We start from the raw sequence: 17,954 nt of genomic DNA, 5'->3' as shown, positions 1-17,954 counted from the left end.
CGCCAGCTTATACAGGCGGTGGGCGGGCGCCGCGCGTCGGTGCGCGGGCAGGGCAGCATCTGAGAGGCCCCGGACTCTGGATAGGTGTCGGTTTATGCAGGCGGCGGGCGGGCGCCGCGCGGCGATGCGCGAGGCGGGGCGGGCTGCGGCAGTGGGCGGGGCGGGCCGGGCCGGGCCGGGCGGGGCGGCGGCGGTACCACCATGTCGGAGGCGGCGGTGGCGGACACCCGGCGCCTCAACGCGAAGCCGCAGGACCTCACGGACGCGTACGGGCCGCCCAGCAACTTCCTCGAGATCGACATCTTCAACCCGCAGACCGTGGGCATGGGCCGGGCCAGATACACCAGCTACGAGCTCCGCATGCGGGTGCGGCCCCCGCGCCGGGCCTGCAGGGCCGGGCCGCCCCGGCGTGCGGGGGTGCGGCCCGGGGAGGGGCGGCGGCGCTCGGGACGCGGGGACGCGGGGCTGGGGGGGCCCGGGGTGGTGTCACTGTTTGGCATCGCCGGGCTGGGGCGCTCCGGGGCTCAAGGTCAGCGCTGGGGGGTTCGCCGGGGCCGCTCGGCGTCCAGCGGGGCTGGTGCACGCAGGGACAGGGAGGTGCTGCCTCAGCAGGGTCCTGCACCCGGCCTCTCGCTACTGCCCCGCTGGGTGGCTGCTGAGCAGGGCATGGCTGTACAGAGCTGGTTATCTCAGGCAGGGGAGGAAAACTGGGTAGCAGTGTCTCGGGAGCTGCTCGGAGTGCAGGCGGGCTGCCCTTCTGGGCTGCTTTATCGAGGGCCTGTGACCCAGGAGTGTGTGCAGCGGGCTGAGCACTCGCAGTGTTCCCTTCACTGAGCCTTAACTACACTGAACTGGGGACCCTTTCACAGCTCTGCGTCTGATAGCTGGAGAACATAACATTGAGCTTCCCCTGGAACAAGCTCCCTTTGGCGTGTGATGTGGTGCTGGCTTAGGTTTCTGATCGTGGCGTTATTTAGCTGCTGAGCCTCCCCTGCCTTTAAGAAGAATTGGTGTTTGGTTTTTTCCTGCTCCGGCGCTTGGCTCCCGTCAGCCTGCAGGTGGCAATGGGAACCTCAGTCCACTGAAACCAGCCGAGGTGCAGCTGGGTTTACCTCGCTGCCTTCTTAAGAATACAGTTAATCGTGTTGCACTAATACCGGTGTTCATCCGAGTGCTGCCCATCAGAAGGTTTTGCTGTCTCAGTTCCTGGAATGTTTCAGGCTGTGTCGATGAGATAAAGGTGAAGTTGAAGGTCGAAGTTTAAAGGTGAAGCTGTCAGTTGCTGGGCTGCAGTGGGCAGGGGGAGAAGGGTGGGGTATTGCTTTGCATTTATGCAGTGACACATGATGGATGTGAAAACGCCTGTTAGGGTAGGTGGTCTGTTCTGGAAGAAGATTGCTGCATGAGGTCTGGCCTTGAACAGTTGCTGGGAAAAGATTTCCTCCTGTAGTTCTTCCTTGAAGATGCCAGTGTCGGGTTGGATGTTCTTATGCTCTGCAGGCTGCTGTGAAGCCCTCTTGTAAATCACTTCAAAATGGACTGAACTCAGGGGAAAAAAACCAGCCTTCTCTGTATTGTCAGCACTGATTCCAGTGTGTGCCCCTGGGAAGGGGAGTGTTCCTGAAATAGTCACTTGAGGGGGAGGGAATGGCTGGCACTGAGTAGCCTGGCTTGCTTGGATCTGAAGGGTTTTGGTGTTCTCTGCCCTGAATAAGGAAGCTGAGTGTTCCTGTGATGCCTTATTCTCAGGGGGCTTGGTTTTCTCATTGTAGCTTCAGGTTTCAGTTGCATGTTGAAGTGCTCTGTGGCTTCCAGAGCAACCTGCAAATTAACTGCTTCGCTTCATTACAGACAAACCTCCCAATCTTCAAATTGAAGGAGTCGTGTGTGAGGAGACGATACAGCGACTTTGAATGGCTGAAGAATGAGCTGGAACGAGACAGTAAGGTGAGGCCTGGCTCAGACCTGCCTATTCCTGAAACTGGGACATGAGGGAACAGTTACAGCCATAATCTTGAGCTGCCCAGAGGAGAGGCTGTGGTGGTGGGTGCTTTTTGTGGCTCTGTCCACGTAATGGGGCTGGAGATGGGCATCAAACAGCAAAGGATATCTGATTGCAGGTGGCTGTTCTGCTGACAGGGTGGTTCTGTGCTTTTAGATTGTAGTGCCACCACTGCCTGGAAAAGCTTTGAAACGACAGCTCCCCTTCAGAGGAGATGAGGGCATCTTTGAGGAGTCTTTCATCGAGGAGCGGAGACAGGGACTAGAACAGTTTATTAACAAGTAAGCTTGGTGTCCTGGGTTTGCTGTGTGCTGCCTCGGGCTGCTGCTGATGGAAGGGGGCTGTGGGTTGACCATGAGGGAGTCTTGACCTGCTGCTGGCAGGTGCCAATGCTGAAGGGTGGTGCCTGCAGCTGGGTAACGAAACTGTGGTACTGGAACAAGTCCTGCCTCGAGTGTGGGTTGTGTTCCACGCTCTCTCCTGAGAGTGCAGTGAGCATTAGCAGAACAGATGTGCTGCAGAGACCCACCAGCACCGTAGTGTTGGATCAGGGCACGGCATGGGAGGGAACACTCTGTGCTCAGGCACCTCTTACTGGTCCTGTTGTACCAACAAGTGACCTTGGGCTGAGCATGGTGTGGATGTGCTGAGCCAGCTGCCTGACTCCCTGCTGCAGGGAACAGAGGTGTGGGGGTCTTGGTGTTAGCTGTGCTAACCTCCACATCTGATTTTCTTCCAGAATTGCTGGACACCCACTGGCACAGAACGAGCGCTGCTTACATATGTTCCTGCAAGAGGAGACTATTGATAGGAATTACGTCCCAGGGAAAGTGCGCCAGTAGGAGCACCTGGCACTGTCTTCCTCCATTCCACCCTCCCTCCTGCAAAAATGACATTTATTTTTACACTAAATCTGTCTTCTCTGAACCAGCTTTTCCTCTCTTGAACCTCCCAGTTTGTTCAGTATTTTCCTCTTTTGTAACTGGCAGCAGTTTGTTCTACTGGGCTGTGGTCTTGGCCTAAAGGTGTGAAGATTTATGCAAGTGAGCGTGTTGTCCCGTGTCTAGGGGCAGATGTGGATAGGTGTGGATCAGGAACTTGCTTATGGCGTTCTGGTGTAGGAGCTGCCTCTTTCCCTATACAGGAAGGTATGAGATGACCTTCGCTCCCTTGTCTGTGCAGCCCCAAGCATCTCTGCAGGAGACTTTGAAGAATAGCAGTTGTCATGTTGGTCAGTGATCGCATCAGGTATTAGCGTTTTAGTAAGGTTTATCCAAACCAGTGAGTAGGTGCCTGGGTGTGTCGGTCTCTCATCCAACCCCATTCATCCTGCATGAAACCCCCATTCTTCACTGTCTGGAAGTGCTGAGACCCAACACCTACTCGAACCCCGCACTCAGCCTCCTGCATTACAGACCTGTTTGGTGTGTTTGTGCCCCCTCCTTTCTAACGTGCTGCTGGCAGCTTGAGGGGTTTCCATGCTGTGTGCTCTCATGATGCTCTGTGTGGGCCGTTTGGCACGTGGAAGATGGCATAGTCTGGGCTGTAGCCATGTGTGCTGTGATGCCTTGGCCCAGGGTTTCAGAAATGCCACGGTCTGCAGTGCCATGGGCTGCTGTGCCGGTGTTCCCTGCAGCACCCTGCTGGGCTGAACCTGGTGCCCTTATCCTGCACCCCAGCTGCAGGGAGGAGCAGGCGGGTCTGGCTGAGGAGGAGCAAGAGAAGGCTGGTGGAAGCAGTTGTAGGGTGCATCCATGAATGGCTGCCACAGGAGGAGCTCAGCAGTGGGGCCTGGGGTGAGGCCACCTCTCCAGAAAAGGATGGTAGAAAACTGGTCAGCCAGTCCCAGGTTAGACATTTGCTTACAAAGCAGAAGTGACAATGGCTCTTGGTGTGTTCTCCCCTGTTCTGCAGTGAGCTAGGCAGTTGCTTGTGTGGAAGCAAGAACACACGACTGATCAGGGAAGCATTCAGAGCTTGAGGGGACCACGAGGCTGTGACTTGCTGCAGCAGAACTGTCCTTTGGAGGCTCCCCTGGCTGCCACAGCTGTGATGAGTGAGGTTGAGCCTCAGCTTGGGGCCTCCTCATGTCAGGGCTGGCTGGTTTATAAGCGCTTGGTCACTTTGTGGTGACACAGTTGAGCCTCTCTTGGAGCACAGACCTGCAGTGGCTGCCCTCCCTTTCCTGCCAGGCACGTTCCCTGAGGCCTTCCCAATGTCTCCTTCATTTCCTGGTGAGGAACTGGCACTGTTGATCAAGAGGTGGCTCATGGGAAGAAGTCGCGGAAAGCGAGAGGGAGCCGCTCCCAAAAGGGCCATGGGGCAGCTGGAGCCCAGTGCCGGTGGAGGTGGCCGTGCCCGCAGAGGGGCTCGGTCCCCGCCTTCCTGATGCTGCCGGTCACGCTCGGGGCGGCCCCTTCCCCTGCCCTGTGTGGGGCTGCCATCCACCCAGCTGTCTGCACCCTGTCCAGTGTAACGTCCCGGTGCCGTTCGCATTAAACCACTGTGAAGCCAAGTCTCTGCCTGGTCCTGGGGGCTGTTTTATTATCAGTGACTGGGGGCAGGCGTTGGGGAAGCAGCGCTTGGGACTCAGTGCTTCCCTGCACCGGAAGCCCTGCCCTGCTGCCTTCTCTGTGTGGTAGGCTGATGCAGGCACTTTGTTGCACTGCTTCGTGTGTCTGGGTGAAGGCCTGGAGAGTCCCGTTGTCTGGAGCTGGCAGTGCCCCGAGGTTGGGCTGGGAAGGCTGGCCTGGTCCTGCTCCCCTCTTGCCTCTGGCTGGCGTTCCTGGCTGCCCCAGAGTGGCACAGGCAGCCCCCACCCCTTCCCCGGGCAGCTGCCCTGGGGTGTGTGCAGGGGTGGCTGCCCAGGGAAGCTCTGTCAGCTGTGTCCCACCCCTGCTGGGCACTGGGTCGTTGGGGCAGCTCCAGTGCCAGCACAATCCGCAGCAGAGCGCTCTGCCACGGTGCCCGTGCACGGTGAACATAACTTCTTGGTGCGGATAGTACGGGCGTTGACTAGATAAGGTGCCCTGCTAGATTTCTCATGAGTAAACAGAAGGACCGTGCAGCCGAGCTTCTGCCTGGTTCTGGGGGCTGGCGGGACGGGGGAACCGGCGGGGTGGGACGGGGCGGGCGCAGGGCGGGGGCGGGCGGCGGTGCCCGAGCGCGATGTGGCGGCCGGACCCGTGGGCAGGCTCGGGGGCCAGCCCCGGCTTGCCGGGCTGCCCGGACCTGCTGCAACACGCCCAGGCGCTGCACTCGCAGGACTCCCCCCTCTACCTCAGCTTCTTCGAGGATGAGTGCCGCCTCATCGCCGACCGCCTGCGCCTCGCCGAGGCCGCCGCGCCCCCGCGGGACCCGTGGGAGGCCGACGAGTCGTGGGCCGAGCCCGCCGGGCCCGTCACCTCCACGCCGCTGCCCGCCCCGAGCGACGGGCGCGCCCCGGACTCGGGCACAAGCACCTGCGAGGCCGCTGCGGCCCCGGGCCCGGCCCGAGCGGAGCCCGTGTGCCTCCCGCAGCCCGCGGCCGGCGCTGGCCCCGGGGCCCACCCGCTCTCCCGGGCCCGGCGCGGTGCCGCGCAGCCCTCGGGCGGCCGTCCCGGCCCCGCTGCCCGCTCCCCGGGCCGCGGCCGCGCCAGGCTCGCTCCGACCCGCACACGGGCCTCGCAGGGGCTGCAGCTCCCCTCGGCCGGCACGGCGGGCTCGGCCTGCCCAAAGCGGCTCCTCCAGCCCGCAGGTAAGCGGGGTCGCCGCGGGGAGCCCCGGCACGGCCGCTGCCTGCCCGGCGCTGCTGAACCCTCCCTCTCTCCCCCAGATACCAGGCTGAAGGGGATGCCGCCTGCCAGGTCCAGGGTTAAGCATCCCGGCGGGGCTTTGAAAAAGGCACAACCTTCCGCCCTTCCCAAACCCGCCCCCCGGGACACACAGATGAAAAGTAATTCCTCACCTGTCAGCTGGCCTCATGCGAAGCGGGGAAGCATGGGGGGGCTGATGCTGCGGCAGGAGGGGAGAAGGGGGTTGGCCTGGGCTGCAGCATGGCCAAGGACAGAGAAGGAGGAGCGAGGAGTCCTTGGGAGCAGCGCAGGAAGAAGCTTAGGTAACATGCTCGTGCCCCAAGTGATGTTAACATTGGCCTTCCGCCAGTGTGGGCTAGCAGCCCTTTGGCTTTGGAGCCCTCACCCCATGGTCTTGTGGTGGTCGTGCCCGTGGGCCTAGGACAGGCAGCCTGGCTAAGCCCCATGCTGCCTGAAGAGTGGTGCGGTGTGGCTGCTTTGGAGCAGCAGCCTCTGTGCCTAATGTTCACTATAGCTGCTGTCAAGGCTGGGGATCACAAACAGCCCTCATCAAGACTACCGACAGCAATTCCTGTCCTGGCTTCCCGCTCCTTACTGCGGCCTCTGGGAAGAGCTACTTCATCCCAGCGCCTTTGGATCAGTATGGGTGAGTCTTGGCAGAAACATCAGAGGTGGCGGAGTTGTGGCGGGAGGGGGAGCTGCTGCCATGGGAAGAACATTCAGATCTCAGCTACAGGGTCAAAGCTGTTTCTGGGGAAAGGACTGGAGGGGATCGCGTGTACTTAGGCTCAGAGGAGGAGAGGTGAAATGCGGAGCAGCAAGGCTAGGTGAAGTCCCTTTCCCTGGAGAGGCACCCAGCAAAGAGACTGAGCAAATCTGGTGCTTTAGCTCATCCATAGGACAGGGAGCGGCCCTCGTCAGTCAGGGCACTGTCTGAGCAGGAGTTGATGCTCTTTGCTTTATTTCCTGGGCCTCCCTTCAGGATCAACTACACAGGAGCTTTCAAGGTGTGAAGATGCAGTCCCTGCTGAGCAGGTAAGAGCCAGCTATGTCCTGGCAGCACAGAGCACTGTTCAACACTGTTGCTGGGGCCAGCTATGCCAGAGGTGGAAGATGATGGGACCTGGGGCTGCCAATTTCCTGGATGGCACATGAGCTGATTTAGCCTTTCCCTAGGGTTTACACAAACCCATGTTCATTTACTGCATGGCTTTACCACCTCTCCAGTGCTCAGGGGATTGCAGGCTTCTTTCCAGTTAAATTTTTAAGGGCCTTTTGAAACATGCAAACCTCCTATGGCTTGTGTTGTTGCTTTTATACCTCCTGACATGTTGGACATGTACCCAGGATGGAGTGAGCAGAGCTTGCAGCAAGGCGAAGCTCCCAAGCTGTGAATTCTTCTACCTGAAAAATATGTTTGTGCATTTGCCAGCAGTTTTAGGGCTCTTCACTCTGTGGCTGCGACCTGCCAAAGGCATTCTGGTTACACACAGGTGCTGGCAGGTGCTCACTGCTAAGTGGACCGTGGCTCCTTCAGCAGGCACTGCTGCTGTGATGGACACCCTGTGGCAGTGATCCCCAGGGTGCTGGGCTTGGGGTGTTGGGTGGGCTGCAGTGCTCCTCCAGTGGATGGGCTGTGCTGTGGCTGAGCTGCTGGTCACTGCGTGGGGGTGACCACTCCCTGCATCACAATTACATCCTGCCCTTGCCAGTCTGCAGGTGATCAGCTGTCCCAGGAGCTGGAGCATGTGAAAAAAGAGCTCGAGCGAGTGAAGAGGGAGCTTGGTATGTGGGTCTGACTGTTCTGAGGGCTGCAGGACACCCACAATCCAGGTGACATCCCCTGTGCTCCTCCCTGGAGCCCACAGCCTGCAGCTCTGTGGGGATGGGGCTGGCTTCTTGTTTAGGGGGTAGAGCAGGATCTCTGGTGTCCTAGAGGGTCTGGGGCTGAGGTGTTCAGGGTGGGCTGAGCACAGCCCTTCTTGCCTCCTGCCTGCAGCTGACAAGACTGCCCAGTGTGAAGCCTATCACCAGACAATCTGCTCCTTGCAGGCTCAGCTCAGAGCAGCAGGTACGTGCCCTCACTGCAGTGAGCCCTCACCTCTGGGCAGGCTGCAGGGATGCTCTGGTGGTCCCTTGCTGTTGTAACCGAGGGCTGCCGGGTGGAAGGGACACAGCTCGTGGCCTTTCCCATGGGTCAGGTTGACGCTGCTGTTGCTTCCCAGGAGTCTGTGTGGAAGATGCAGCAGTGTTCAAGGGTGGTGACTTGGGGAGAGATTGACAGCTGGCACATGGGCACATATCCGTCTGCCTGAGCCTCTGGGCCAGTGATACCTGTAGAACTGTTGAATGAGTGAATTTTTTTAACTGCTTGTATTTAAAAGAAATAAAATAAAGGTGTCTTTTCCAGTGGTGCTTGCTGTCTGCTGGGGTAGGGGCAGTGCCCAGTGCTGCCCACTGCTCCCCAAATGCTGGGCAGACAGGGCAGGTCTGTGCCCAGTTGTGGGTGGTTTTGCTCAGCCAGAGACTTGAGGTCTGCTGCAAGGAGGAGCTTGGGTTCTGGCAGATGGAGGCACAGCAGGGCTCTGGGGAAGCCTTTCTGGACAAACCTGGTGCTTCCAGGTGGGAGAGAGGCAAAGCTGGAGAGTTTTGTAAAGCTGGACTTGATAGTCCTTATGGGTCCCTACCAACCTGAGATATCCTATGCTTTAGTCATGGAAGGTAATGAGGGTATCCAAGGGATCTGCTTCTGCAGGGCTTTTGGCCCCCTTTCTGGGCTAGAGCCATCTCTTCCCCTCCTTTATGCTGGCAACATATGCCCTGCCACTGTTTGCCTTCCTGCTGCTCCTGTTGGGACATGCCCTTAGGTCGCTCCATGCCTCTGCCTGCTCCCAGCCGTTGGTCTGTGCTGCTGGCTCAGGGCCCTGAATGACAGGGGTGGAGAACGGTAAGACTGGGAGGTGAGAATGGGGTACTGGGAAGACAGATGTGGAGCTGCCTGTGAGGTCTGGGAACTGAAGACATGTTCAATGCCAAGTGCTGCTCCCACCGTGAAACTGAAACTATCTCCCAGCACGTGCTATTGCAACAGGGTTTCTGGGAATAGGATGATTTTGGTGTCATCCACCCCCTCACTGCTCTGGTACCCACCCAGTGTCTGTCTGTCTGTCTGCCTGGGCCAGGGTGACCCCCCCTTTGAGTCCTGCTGTGCCCATGGTGCTGCTGGCCCTGCCTGGGAGCACCCTCGGTGATGGTGCTGCCCAGCTGGGTCCTCGCCTTCAAGAAGGAGCGGGAAGCATCTGGGCTCTAACAGCCCAAGGAAACGGAATTCTGCAACTTGATCTTGAGGTCACTTAGTTCCCAGTGGGGGTCATGGGGCCGGAAAGGGAAGGGACCTTGACTGGCAGGGGCACAGCCTGCCTGGAAGTGGCGTTCGCAGAGTGCGTTGGTGTTTCATCACCGTGAGGTCATCGCAGCTGCTGCGGTGGTATTTCAGTCATCCCGAGGTCGTCTTCCGAGGAAAGAAGCGGCTGGACCTGTTGCCTCGACAGTGGCGCCAGAGCAGAGCCTTGCCTATGATGCCAGGGAGGGGCTGGTTCACCCTCCCGGCATCGCTGCCAGTTTGAATGGGTGCTCCGCTGCCAGTTTGAATGGGTGCTCACGACATGCGAGCACTGGATTGCATCAGGTCGGGCTGCTGAGCGGCGGGTACGGGCCTGCGTGCTGGCGAGGAGGGTGCTGGCTCCGCCTCTCTCAGGGCTGCCGGCCTGGCAGCGGAGCGGTTCTCCCGACGTCTCTTAGGGATGCCTGTTGCTCCCAGAGTTAAGGAGGCTGTAGCGGAGCGCTGTCCGGGCCCCGCTCCCTGCGGAGCATACAGGGATCGTAGCACAGTCCCTCTCCATGGCTTAGACTGAGCTCCGCTCGCAGCCCCCATAGGAGGGCTGGCCTCGCCTCCTCGCCTTGCTCCCAGCCCCGACAGGGCAAGGCCGGGGCAGGCTCTACCGTCGTGGCACATCTGGCCCCGGGGGACCCTCAGCTGCCCCCTCCGTGGCCTTTGCCGAGGGAACATGGCTGATGCCACCGACCGCACGGTGCCTTGCCCAGTTCTCGGACCTGCCGCTCGCAGCAGCCACACTCCCGGCGGCCGACCGGAGAGCCGTGCCCGGTCCTCGCCCCGCTACAACTTATTACTTGAATTTTTATTTTTTAAAAACTCTGACGATAGGGGCGGCCGGCTGGCCAGTGGTGGGCAACCGGGCACCCGTGGGGCTGGGAGGGCACAGGCTTCTCGGCAAAGGGCGGGCAGCTGTTCCCGCTCGCCCGCTGCTTGCCCCGCGGCGGCTCTGCCAGAAGCAGGGGCGGCTGCCAGGGGTCTCATTTCTAATGACTCCTTTTGGGTGCGTGCCGTCATCAGCCGGGCGGAGCCGTCCCGCCCTTCATTTCAGCTCCGGCGCCCGGCGGCTTGTCCCCAGAATAAGCGAAGCAGAGCTGATCTGAACTGAACGGGATCGCACCGGAGCGAGCTGAGCTGTACCGTGCCGAGCCGCGCCGCCGGTGAGTGTCGGCGGGCGCTGCCGCCGCGCCGGGAGGGGCCTTGGCGGAACCGGTGCCGCGCTTGCATCAGCTGCCGCCCGCACGTGGCGGACCGGCCGCGGCGCCCCGTTCGGGCTTTTCCATCCCCAGGGCTGCTCCAGACACCCCGGGGGGACCGAGCCTGACTGGCACTCCTCGGGACCGGAGATGCCCCCGCGGGGGCTGGGGGAATGGTCCCGAGCGGGGGCTGGCGGCCCCCGGCACCTGCCCCGAGTCGCGGCGGGGTGCGGTGGGCACCGGGATGCGGTGGGCAATGGGATGCAGCAGGAGGCTCCTGTTGTCGCCGAACACGTTGCTTCTCCGCTCCTCTGCCCGCCCGTAGCTCGCTGCGCGCTCTCCGTGTCGGGTGACAACGTGGCTTTCAGCGAGCCTGCTCCGGCCGTGGGCCGCGGCTCCCCCGGTGCCCGCCGAGCGCTGTCCTTCGGCCGGCTTTGACAGGGACTGGTGCTCGTCCGGATGCTCAGCGCGTTCCCAACATCGGGCAGGGCGGGAGAAGGGGAGGCTGCCCCCCATCTTCCTCGGTGCCACTCGCGCCTTTTTTCCTCGGCCATGCTCTCGCAATAGGGGCGGAGCACGTTTCTGCTACTAGCCCCTTCCTTGCAACTCCGGAGCTCACTCTGGTGTCAGAAATCCTTGGAACAATCGAGCAGACCTGGGGAAGGCAGCCGGAGCTCTCCAGGTAGTGGCTGGGGAGGGTGCCAGTGCTGGGGCACTTGTTCCCTTGAAACCTAGCCCAGAGGCTTAGCAGGCTGGGACAACTCCTTGGGCCAAGGCTGAATGTGACACGTGCCAGCTCGGGAGGAGGTTTCTTCAGAAATGGTTCTGTGGAAGTGTGAGCTCGGGAGGAGGTTTCTCCAAAAACAGGCAGGTTTGCTAGTTATGAGGAAGCAGCCACTGGTGGCTGCCACTGGTGGCTGCCCCTGTGACCCTAACTGATAACCCCCCTCTATGGAAAAGAGTCACAAAGTTATCCTTTTGTAGTTACACTGATCCATGCAGCGCAGCACTGGTGCTGCCCTGGGCACCTGGTTGGGATGTGTTTCCTGTCTCAATGAAAGGAGAAGCCAGCAGGGAGAAGATGCTGGTGGGTGGATGGTTCAGTGATGGGCACAGGTGCCAGCCATGGCCGTGGGCATTGGGAGTCACTTTCCTTGCGGCTCCTCTCACCCTGTGCTGCATGCCTGCTTCACAAGGTGCTCATCTTAAGAGCCTTTCAGGGATGGGTGGCTCCAGTGAGCCAGAGGATGCTGTTGCTCACACGTTCAGGGTGATTACAGCCTGCAGAGCTTGCAGGCAGCTTGGCAAGAACTGTCAGCAGGCAAGGGGTTTGTGCTGGGGGCCTGTGCTGTGTCTGGTTACACATCCCTGTCAAGGGTGTGGTGCAGAAGCTGAAAGTGAAAAAGGAATGGCTGCATCCCAGTGACTCAGCCCAGCCTGCCAAATCCTCTGCCAGAGGAATGCTTTGTCTCCCCACCACTGCTGATGTGCACACCCACACACCAGGCCGAAGGGATGCACCCGCAGTTGAGTTTGGGCTGAAGGATCTACAGGCTGCCAAATCAGTGGGGAGTTGCTGGAAAACAGTGGGCAAGCTCTGGGACGTGCCCAGGGGCCCCGTGGTTGGGACCATACAGTGCTTGAGCAATGAGCCTGTTTCCCACCATGGACTCAGTGGGTCCATCCCTGGCTCACTGTTCTGGTGCAGGAGCTGTGCAGGTGGGCTATGTGCAGCCCCACAGTGCCTTGGAGGGACCCACCAGAGTCTCTACCCTACCAGCGTGGCAGGGGCTTGGTGCTGATGGGTCAGCTGGGAGCAGGGTCCTCTGGGCATCGCTGCCTGCCCTGCTCCCTGCAGCGTTGGTCTTGCTGCCTGAGGGACACTGAGCTTCACATTCCTATGGTCCCTTCTCTTGCAGGGCTTTTGAGCAGCTGAGCACTGCCCAGGAGAGGACAAGATGTTCAGGGAAAAAATGACCAGTATTGGGAAGAAGCTGATCCGCCGGCGCGTGGTGGATCTGAGCTCCGACGACACGCGTTTTGCCCGCTGCCTCTCCACACTGGACCTCATATTCCTGGGGGTGGGCAGCACGCTGGGGGCCGGCGTGTATGTGCTGGCTGGGGAGGTAGCCAAGGAGATGGCCGGTCCCTCCATAGTTCTCTGCTTCCTGGTAGCTGCTTTCTCATCGGTACTCGCTGGACTCTGCTATGCAGAGTTTGGGGCCCGTGTCCCCAAGGCCGGCTCTGCCTACCTCTACAGCTACGTCACCGTTGGTGAGATCTGGGCTTTTACAACCGGCTGGAACCTCATTCTCTCCTATGTGATAGGTACGAGGCCAGGCAGCATGCTGGCATGTGTGCCTGGACTCTTTTCAGCACCGTGCTGTCAGCATGGGGGGGCGGTTTCTGGGGGTGGCATGTGGTGCTGTGGGGTGGGATCAGCAGGGAGGTGGGTGCTGAGGTGGGAGTGGGCGATGCCACTCTGCCCTGGGCTCGGACTGATGCACGGATTTGCCATCGACAAGGTACGGCCAGTGTGGCTCGAGCTTGGAGTGCGGCATTTGACAACATCATTGGCAACCACATCTCCACCTTCTTCGCCAACAAGACTGCACTGCACCTGCCGGGGGTGCTGGCCGAGCGCCCGGACTTCTTTGCACTAATCCTGATTGCGCTGCTTACTGGTGAGTGTGCATAGGAGCGGCTCCGTGGCACTGTGGGTGGTGGCTTGGGAGGCCCAGTGGGTCCCCACTCACCTCTTCTGTCCCCACAGCACTGCTGGCCTTTGGTGTCAGCGAATCCGCCCTTGTGAACAAAATCTTCACGGCGGTGAACCTGTTGGTGCTGAGCTTCGTCATCATCGCTGGCTTCGTCAAGGGGGACATCAAGAACTGGCAGCTCTCGGAGGAGGACTATGTCAACCTCACGCACCCGGACCGACATGATGACATGTAAGGAGAGCAACTGTGCCAGGCCAGGGTCTGGCACAGGGCAGGCATAGGCCCCACTGTCCATGGACCCCACGGCAGCTGCTCTCCTCCCTGCTTTCCAGGAAAACAGCCTTTGGCTCCGGTGGGTTTGTCCCCTTTGGACTGGAAGGGATCCTGACCGGCGCTGCCACCTGTTTCTATGCCTTCGTGGGCTTTGACTGCATTGCCACTACAGGTACTGCCTTGGGTGAGGGTGGTGTGGGCATTTCCCCTGCACAGCCAGCAGCTGTCTGGGATCTGTTGGGGAGGATGCTCCATGGCGTGGGAAACAGCTGGTCCCACCACCCCTGGGAGGTTTCCCTGCAGAGTGTCTCCAGCTGGGCCAGGCGAAAGGGCTCACAGCCTGGCCTGCTGCAGGAAAAGGGGTTCATTACACCACATGGTGGGAGCAGGGCTGCACTCTGCCTGTGCAGGCAGCTCCTGGAGCAGCAGGGAGCCTTTTGACTGCTGAGCCGAGGCTGCAACAGTCCTGGGAATTGTTAGTGCCTCCTAGTAATTTCCCAGCCTCAAGCAACCTTTTTCTAAATGACTGGGTTCGTGCAGAACTGCTGCTTCCTGGAACACAGGGAGCCCTCTTAATTTCCTCTCATTCCTCCAGAAATCTACTTAGTGGGTGGCTGGTACAGGCTGTTCTGCCTGACCTGCCTGTGCCTCCCTGCCCCCAGGGGCTGCCCAGCAGCCGCCTCCTTTCCTCCTACGCCACTGCCGAGCCCCTTGCTGGGAGTGTGGCGCAGCACATCTTTGCAAAGCTGAGGTGTATGGAGAACCTCTATTCAGCAGGCTCTGTAGGGACAGGGAGGGGTGGGGGTAAAGAGCTGGCATGGCCAGGGGGGCTGCCAGGCCGCTGCATCCCTGGAAGCCAAGGCTGCAGCCACACGCCTCTGCTCTCAGCAGTGCCAAAGCTTCTGCCAGTGCAGCAGCACGGCTGGGGACCCCTCTTCTCCAACAGCCCCTGCCTGCTGCTGCCCAGTCCCATGCTGCCATGCCTTGAGGCTAGCTGCCCCATGCTGTGCCATGGAGTGGGGACACATGCTCTCTCTTCTCTCTGTACAGGGGAGGAAGCCAGGAACCCACAGCGTTCGATCCCCATTGGCATCATTGTGTCCCTCTTCATCTGCTTTGTGGCTTATTTCGGGGTCTCTGCGTCCCTGACTCTCATGGTGCCCTACTTCCTTGTGAACAAGAACAGCCCTCTGCCCGAGGCTTTCAAGGCAGTTGGCTGGGAGCCCGCCCGCTACGCTGTTGCCGTCGGCTCACTCTGTGCCCTCTCCACCAGGTAGGACTGGCTCTATTTCTGGCACTGCCTGGCCCAGCGCAGGGATCGGCAGCATGCTTCCAGGCTGGGCTGGGGACTTGCTCTGCCCAGCTTCTGTCCTGCTCCTGGCACACAGCCGGTCCCATCCCTGTCTGGGTGGTGGGGGTGGACAGCTTGCCTGGCAGGCCCTAAGCCATCTCTCCCCATGGCAGCTTGCTGGGCTCCATGTTTCCCATGCCCCGAGTGATCCATGCCATGGCAGAGGACGGGCTGCTCTTCAAGCCCCTCTCCAACATCAACGATCGCACAAAGACCCCTCTGTTAGCCACCATCACCTCGGGGCTCTTCTCAGGTAAGGCTCCTGGCCACCGCCTCACACTCGGCCCCGCAGTGGTCTGGAGCTGTGCTCATGCTGTGTGTCCTCATTGCAGCGGTGTTGGCCTTCCTGCTTGACCTGAAGGACCTGGTGGACCTCATGTCGATCGGCACGTTGCTGGCCTACTCCTTGGTGGCAGTGTGTGTGCTCATCCTCCGGTGGGTGACTCTTTCTGTGTGGTGGTGCCCAGGGTGGATGTTCCTTGCATTGACCCTGGGGGATTTTAGCCACAGCTTTTTCCTGGGGGCATGCAGCCTGGGGAAGTGTCCAGCCCCCAAGGTGGAGGCTGCTCATGAGAGCCTGTGAGGTGTGGTGTCTCTGGGCATATCCTTGTAGTGGCTGTCTTGGGGCCACTGCTGGAGCAGCAGGAATATGGGGGTGCTGCCCACTGTCCCCCTGGGCTACGAAGTTCTGTGGGCTCTGCTGCAATCTTTTCCTACCTGCTCAGGTACCAGTCTGGGCAGCTGAACTCCCCAAAGGCCATGGAAATGCTGGAGCTGAATGGGAACGAGGAGGAGAGGGTGATCATGAATCCAACCATCACTGCTGCCAGTGCCCAGCAGAAAGAGACACTGTCCTGTTCAACACTCTTTAACCCACCTTCGGACACCCCCACTGCGCTCTCGGGGCGCATCGTCTATGTCTGTGTCTCGGTCATTGGTGAGTGAGTGGGAGCTGGCAGTTGATGTCCCCTCCTGCCAGGGGCTGGAGTGTTTTTGGCGCGTCTCTGCAGAGCTGGGAAGGGATGGAGAGGGGCCAAGCGGAGGAGAGGGGCCAGGCAGCACAGGCTGCCAGCTGCTGTTGGCAGTGCCAGCGGGTGCTGAACCCACCTGCCCTGAGCAGGGTGCCAAGTGCAGGGTACAGCTGTGGTTTTTGGGGTGCACGGGGGTTGTTGGTGGACATGGGTGCTAAGCCAAGCATGTGTGGGTGGTCACGGGAGATCCCTGCGATGAGCCCGGCCCATGCTGGCCACCAGTGAAGGTGGTCCCCAACCCCTTGAGAGTGCTTTGGCTTGGTTTGCTTTGGCTTGTCCCTCAGTGGTTCCATTGTGCAGCCAGAATGGGGTGGCTCAGCCAGGTCTGGGTAAGTGTCAGAGCTGGATCTGAGCCCAGCTGAGTGCAGGTTCCCTGCAGCTTGCTGGGTTGGCAAGCACCTCCAGCAAAGCGCTTTCCTGAGGCTTTGGGGTGGATGTTGGAGACAGCAGGTGCTGGCCCCTTACCTGACCAAGAAGAATGGGTGCCTCAGCCCAGCCGTTGGTGAGGCTCAGGGTCCCAAGGAGGCCACAGGCAATGCAGCCCCCTGACTAACCCCTCTCTTGCAGCCACGGTGGTCACAGGCCTCTGCGTGTTCCTGACCTTCAGTGTGGCTGCTCTGAAGGACACCAATGTGGGCTGCATCGTGGTCCTGGTGCTGCTCCTCGTGTCTTTGCTCATTCCCACCATCATCATTTGGAGGCAGCCGCAGAGCAACGCGCGATTAAACTTCAAAGTGAGTGCAGCCCCCTGCAGCTTGGCATCTGCAGCCCCATGGACTCCAACAGGATCTGGGCATTGCAGGGTCTGCCAAGGCTTGCTGCCAGGCAGTTACCAAGAAGGCCCAGAGCCCTCAGACCTCTCTGAGGTGCAATCCCCAGTGTGGAAGTGCCCGGGTATCCTCTGAGTGTGGTGGGGATGGGGTCCCTCCATGGCCACCAGCATCCTCAAACCCGGCCTGGTCCCTCAAGGCACAGTTGACACAGCACAACTTGTCCCTTGCAGGTACCTTTCCTCCCATTGCTGCCAATCTTCAGCATCTTTGTTAACATCCTGCTGATGGTACAGCTGAGTCCCGGCACCTGGATACGTTTTGCCATCTGGATGGTTTTGGGTAGGTGTGCTGTGGCAGGGAGCACAGTGCCTGCAGGTCTCTCCTTGGGGGGATGTTAATGCTGGCAGCCCACCATTGTGCATTTCATTATGGAAACTGTCCTGCAGGTTTCGGGATTTACTTTGGCTATGGGATTCGGAACAGTGTGGAAGGGAAAAATGCAGAAGAAAAGCCTCTTCACCATCCTGGCCTGGACCTCAGCCCTGGGGCTGCTGCAGTCTGAAGTACTAGGCACAAACACTCCATGGATCCCTGCCAGTGTTCCCGCTTGGGGACAAGATCATGATCCGCACAGTGCATCCATCCCCTCTCCTATAGGGAGTCCCAGAGTCAGGACTGCGGAGCTTGGTCATGTGCTGCCCTTTCCCCTCACAGAGCAGAGGTCTCCAGGCTGGGTGGGAGTGCTGGTGGGCCAGGCCTGGTCTCTGTCCTGCTGAGGAGCAACAACAGTGGTACAGCCCTCCTACCACAGAAACTGCTTTCCCTGTGCACTGGAGGCCCTACATGACGGTACAGTGGTGCAGTGGTACTTGTTCAATCACGTTGCTGTGTTTACTGCCTCCTCTCTGGGGTTTCCAAGCGCTAGCTGTGTACATGGCATCCATGTCCGTAGCTGGGCAGAGGGGCTTGCTATGAATCGTTCTGATCCTCACGGAACTGCCAGCAGACCGGTACTCCCTGCCAGCACAGGACTGAGCTGGCCTGTGATTTGCATCCTCTACTTGAGCCTTGTGCTGCCCTGGCCATGTTGCTTAGCTCCAGATGTCCCCCCGCAGTGTAGCTGTACTGCTGTCCAACCTCACATGTGTTTGTACAGTTTACGTTTTAATGCCAGTTTTTATACCTCATAAATATTTTTTAAGTTCTTGTCTCTGTTGATCTTGCTGCATCTCCTGTTAATGCTCTGTGGTCATGGGCCCCTGAGCAGGTCCCTATATGCTACCGTGGTGGGTACCAGGCTGGTGCCAGTGCAGAACAATGCCTGGCTCCAGCTAGGCTGTGCTGGGTGAGCTCCCTGCCCAAAATCTGCCAGCTGGAACCACCCGCCCTTGCACTGTCCCCTGGGAGGGGACAGTGAGCT

At 59.8% G+C, this 17,954-nt stretch overlaps 2 protein-coding genes across 7 annotated transcripts; both read left to right on the top strand.

The window, feature by feature from the left end:
* The first annotated feature begins 132 nt into the window (after positions 1 to 132).
* On the top strand, positions 133 to 4,517 carry SNX12 (sorting nexin 12). Its single transcript, XM_017819292.1, has 4 exons — positions 133 to 366; positions 1,852 to 1,947; positions 2,159 to 2,283; positions 2,742 to 4,517. Exons 1-4 carry the CDS (start codon positions 202 to 204, stop codon positions 2,842 to 2,844), a joined length of 489 nt encoding a protein of 162 aa, XP_017674781.1. The 5' UTR covers positions 133 to 201; the 3' UTR covers positions 2,845 to 4,517.
* A 1,176-nt stretch (positions 4,518 to 5,693) lies between these two features.
* SLC7A3 (solute carrier family 7 member 3) lies at positions 5,694 to 17,720 on the top strand. Of its 6 annotated transcripts, XM_017819337.1 has the most exons (15): positions 5,694 to 5,738; positions 5,817 to 6,098; positions 6,311 to 6,442; positions 6,779 to 6,831; positions 12,306 to 12,714; positions 12,912 to 13,070; positions 13,160 to 13,337; positions 13,439 to 13,551; positions 14,430 to 14,652; positions 14,844 to 14,983; positions 15,063 to 15,165; positions 15,456 to 15,667; positions 16,329 to 16,495; positions 16,765 to 16,873; positions 16,981 to 17,720. In XM_017819337.1, the coding sequence occupies exons 5-15, from the start codon at positions 12,345 to 12,347 to the stop codon at positions 17,094 to 17,096; spliced, it is 1,890 nt and encodes a 629-aa protein (XP_017674826.1). In that variant the 5' UTR covers positions 5,694 to 5,738; positions 5,817 to 6,098; positions 6,311 to 6,442; positions 6,779 to 6,831; positions 12,306 to 12,344; the 3' UTR covers positions 17,097 to 17,720. The 6 variants fall into 6 exon arrangements, with proteins under 6 accessions (XP_017674826.1, XP_017674828.1, XP_017674829.1 ...); XM_017819339.1 differs by lacking the exon at positions 5,694 to 5,738 and having other exon boundaries at positions 5,812 to 6,098; XM_017819340.1 differs by lacking the exons at positions 5,694 to 5,738; positions 5,817 to 6,098; positions 6,311 to 6,442 and having other exon boundaries at positions 6,479 to 6,831.
* Positions 17,721 to 17,954: the final 234 nt, after the last annotated feature.

Source organism: Lepidothrix coronata, unplaced genomic scaffold (assembly GCF_001604755.1).
Source record: "Lepidothrix coronata isolate B3197 unplaced genomic scaffold, Lepidothrix_coronata-1.0 Scaffold73, whole genome shotgun sequence".
NCBI lineage: Eukaryota > Metazoa > Chordata > Aves > Passeriformes > Pipridae > Lepidothrix > Lepidothrix coronata.
Note: the sequence above shows the minus strand (reverse complement) of the source record. Positions and strands in the feature narration are given on the sequence as shown.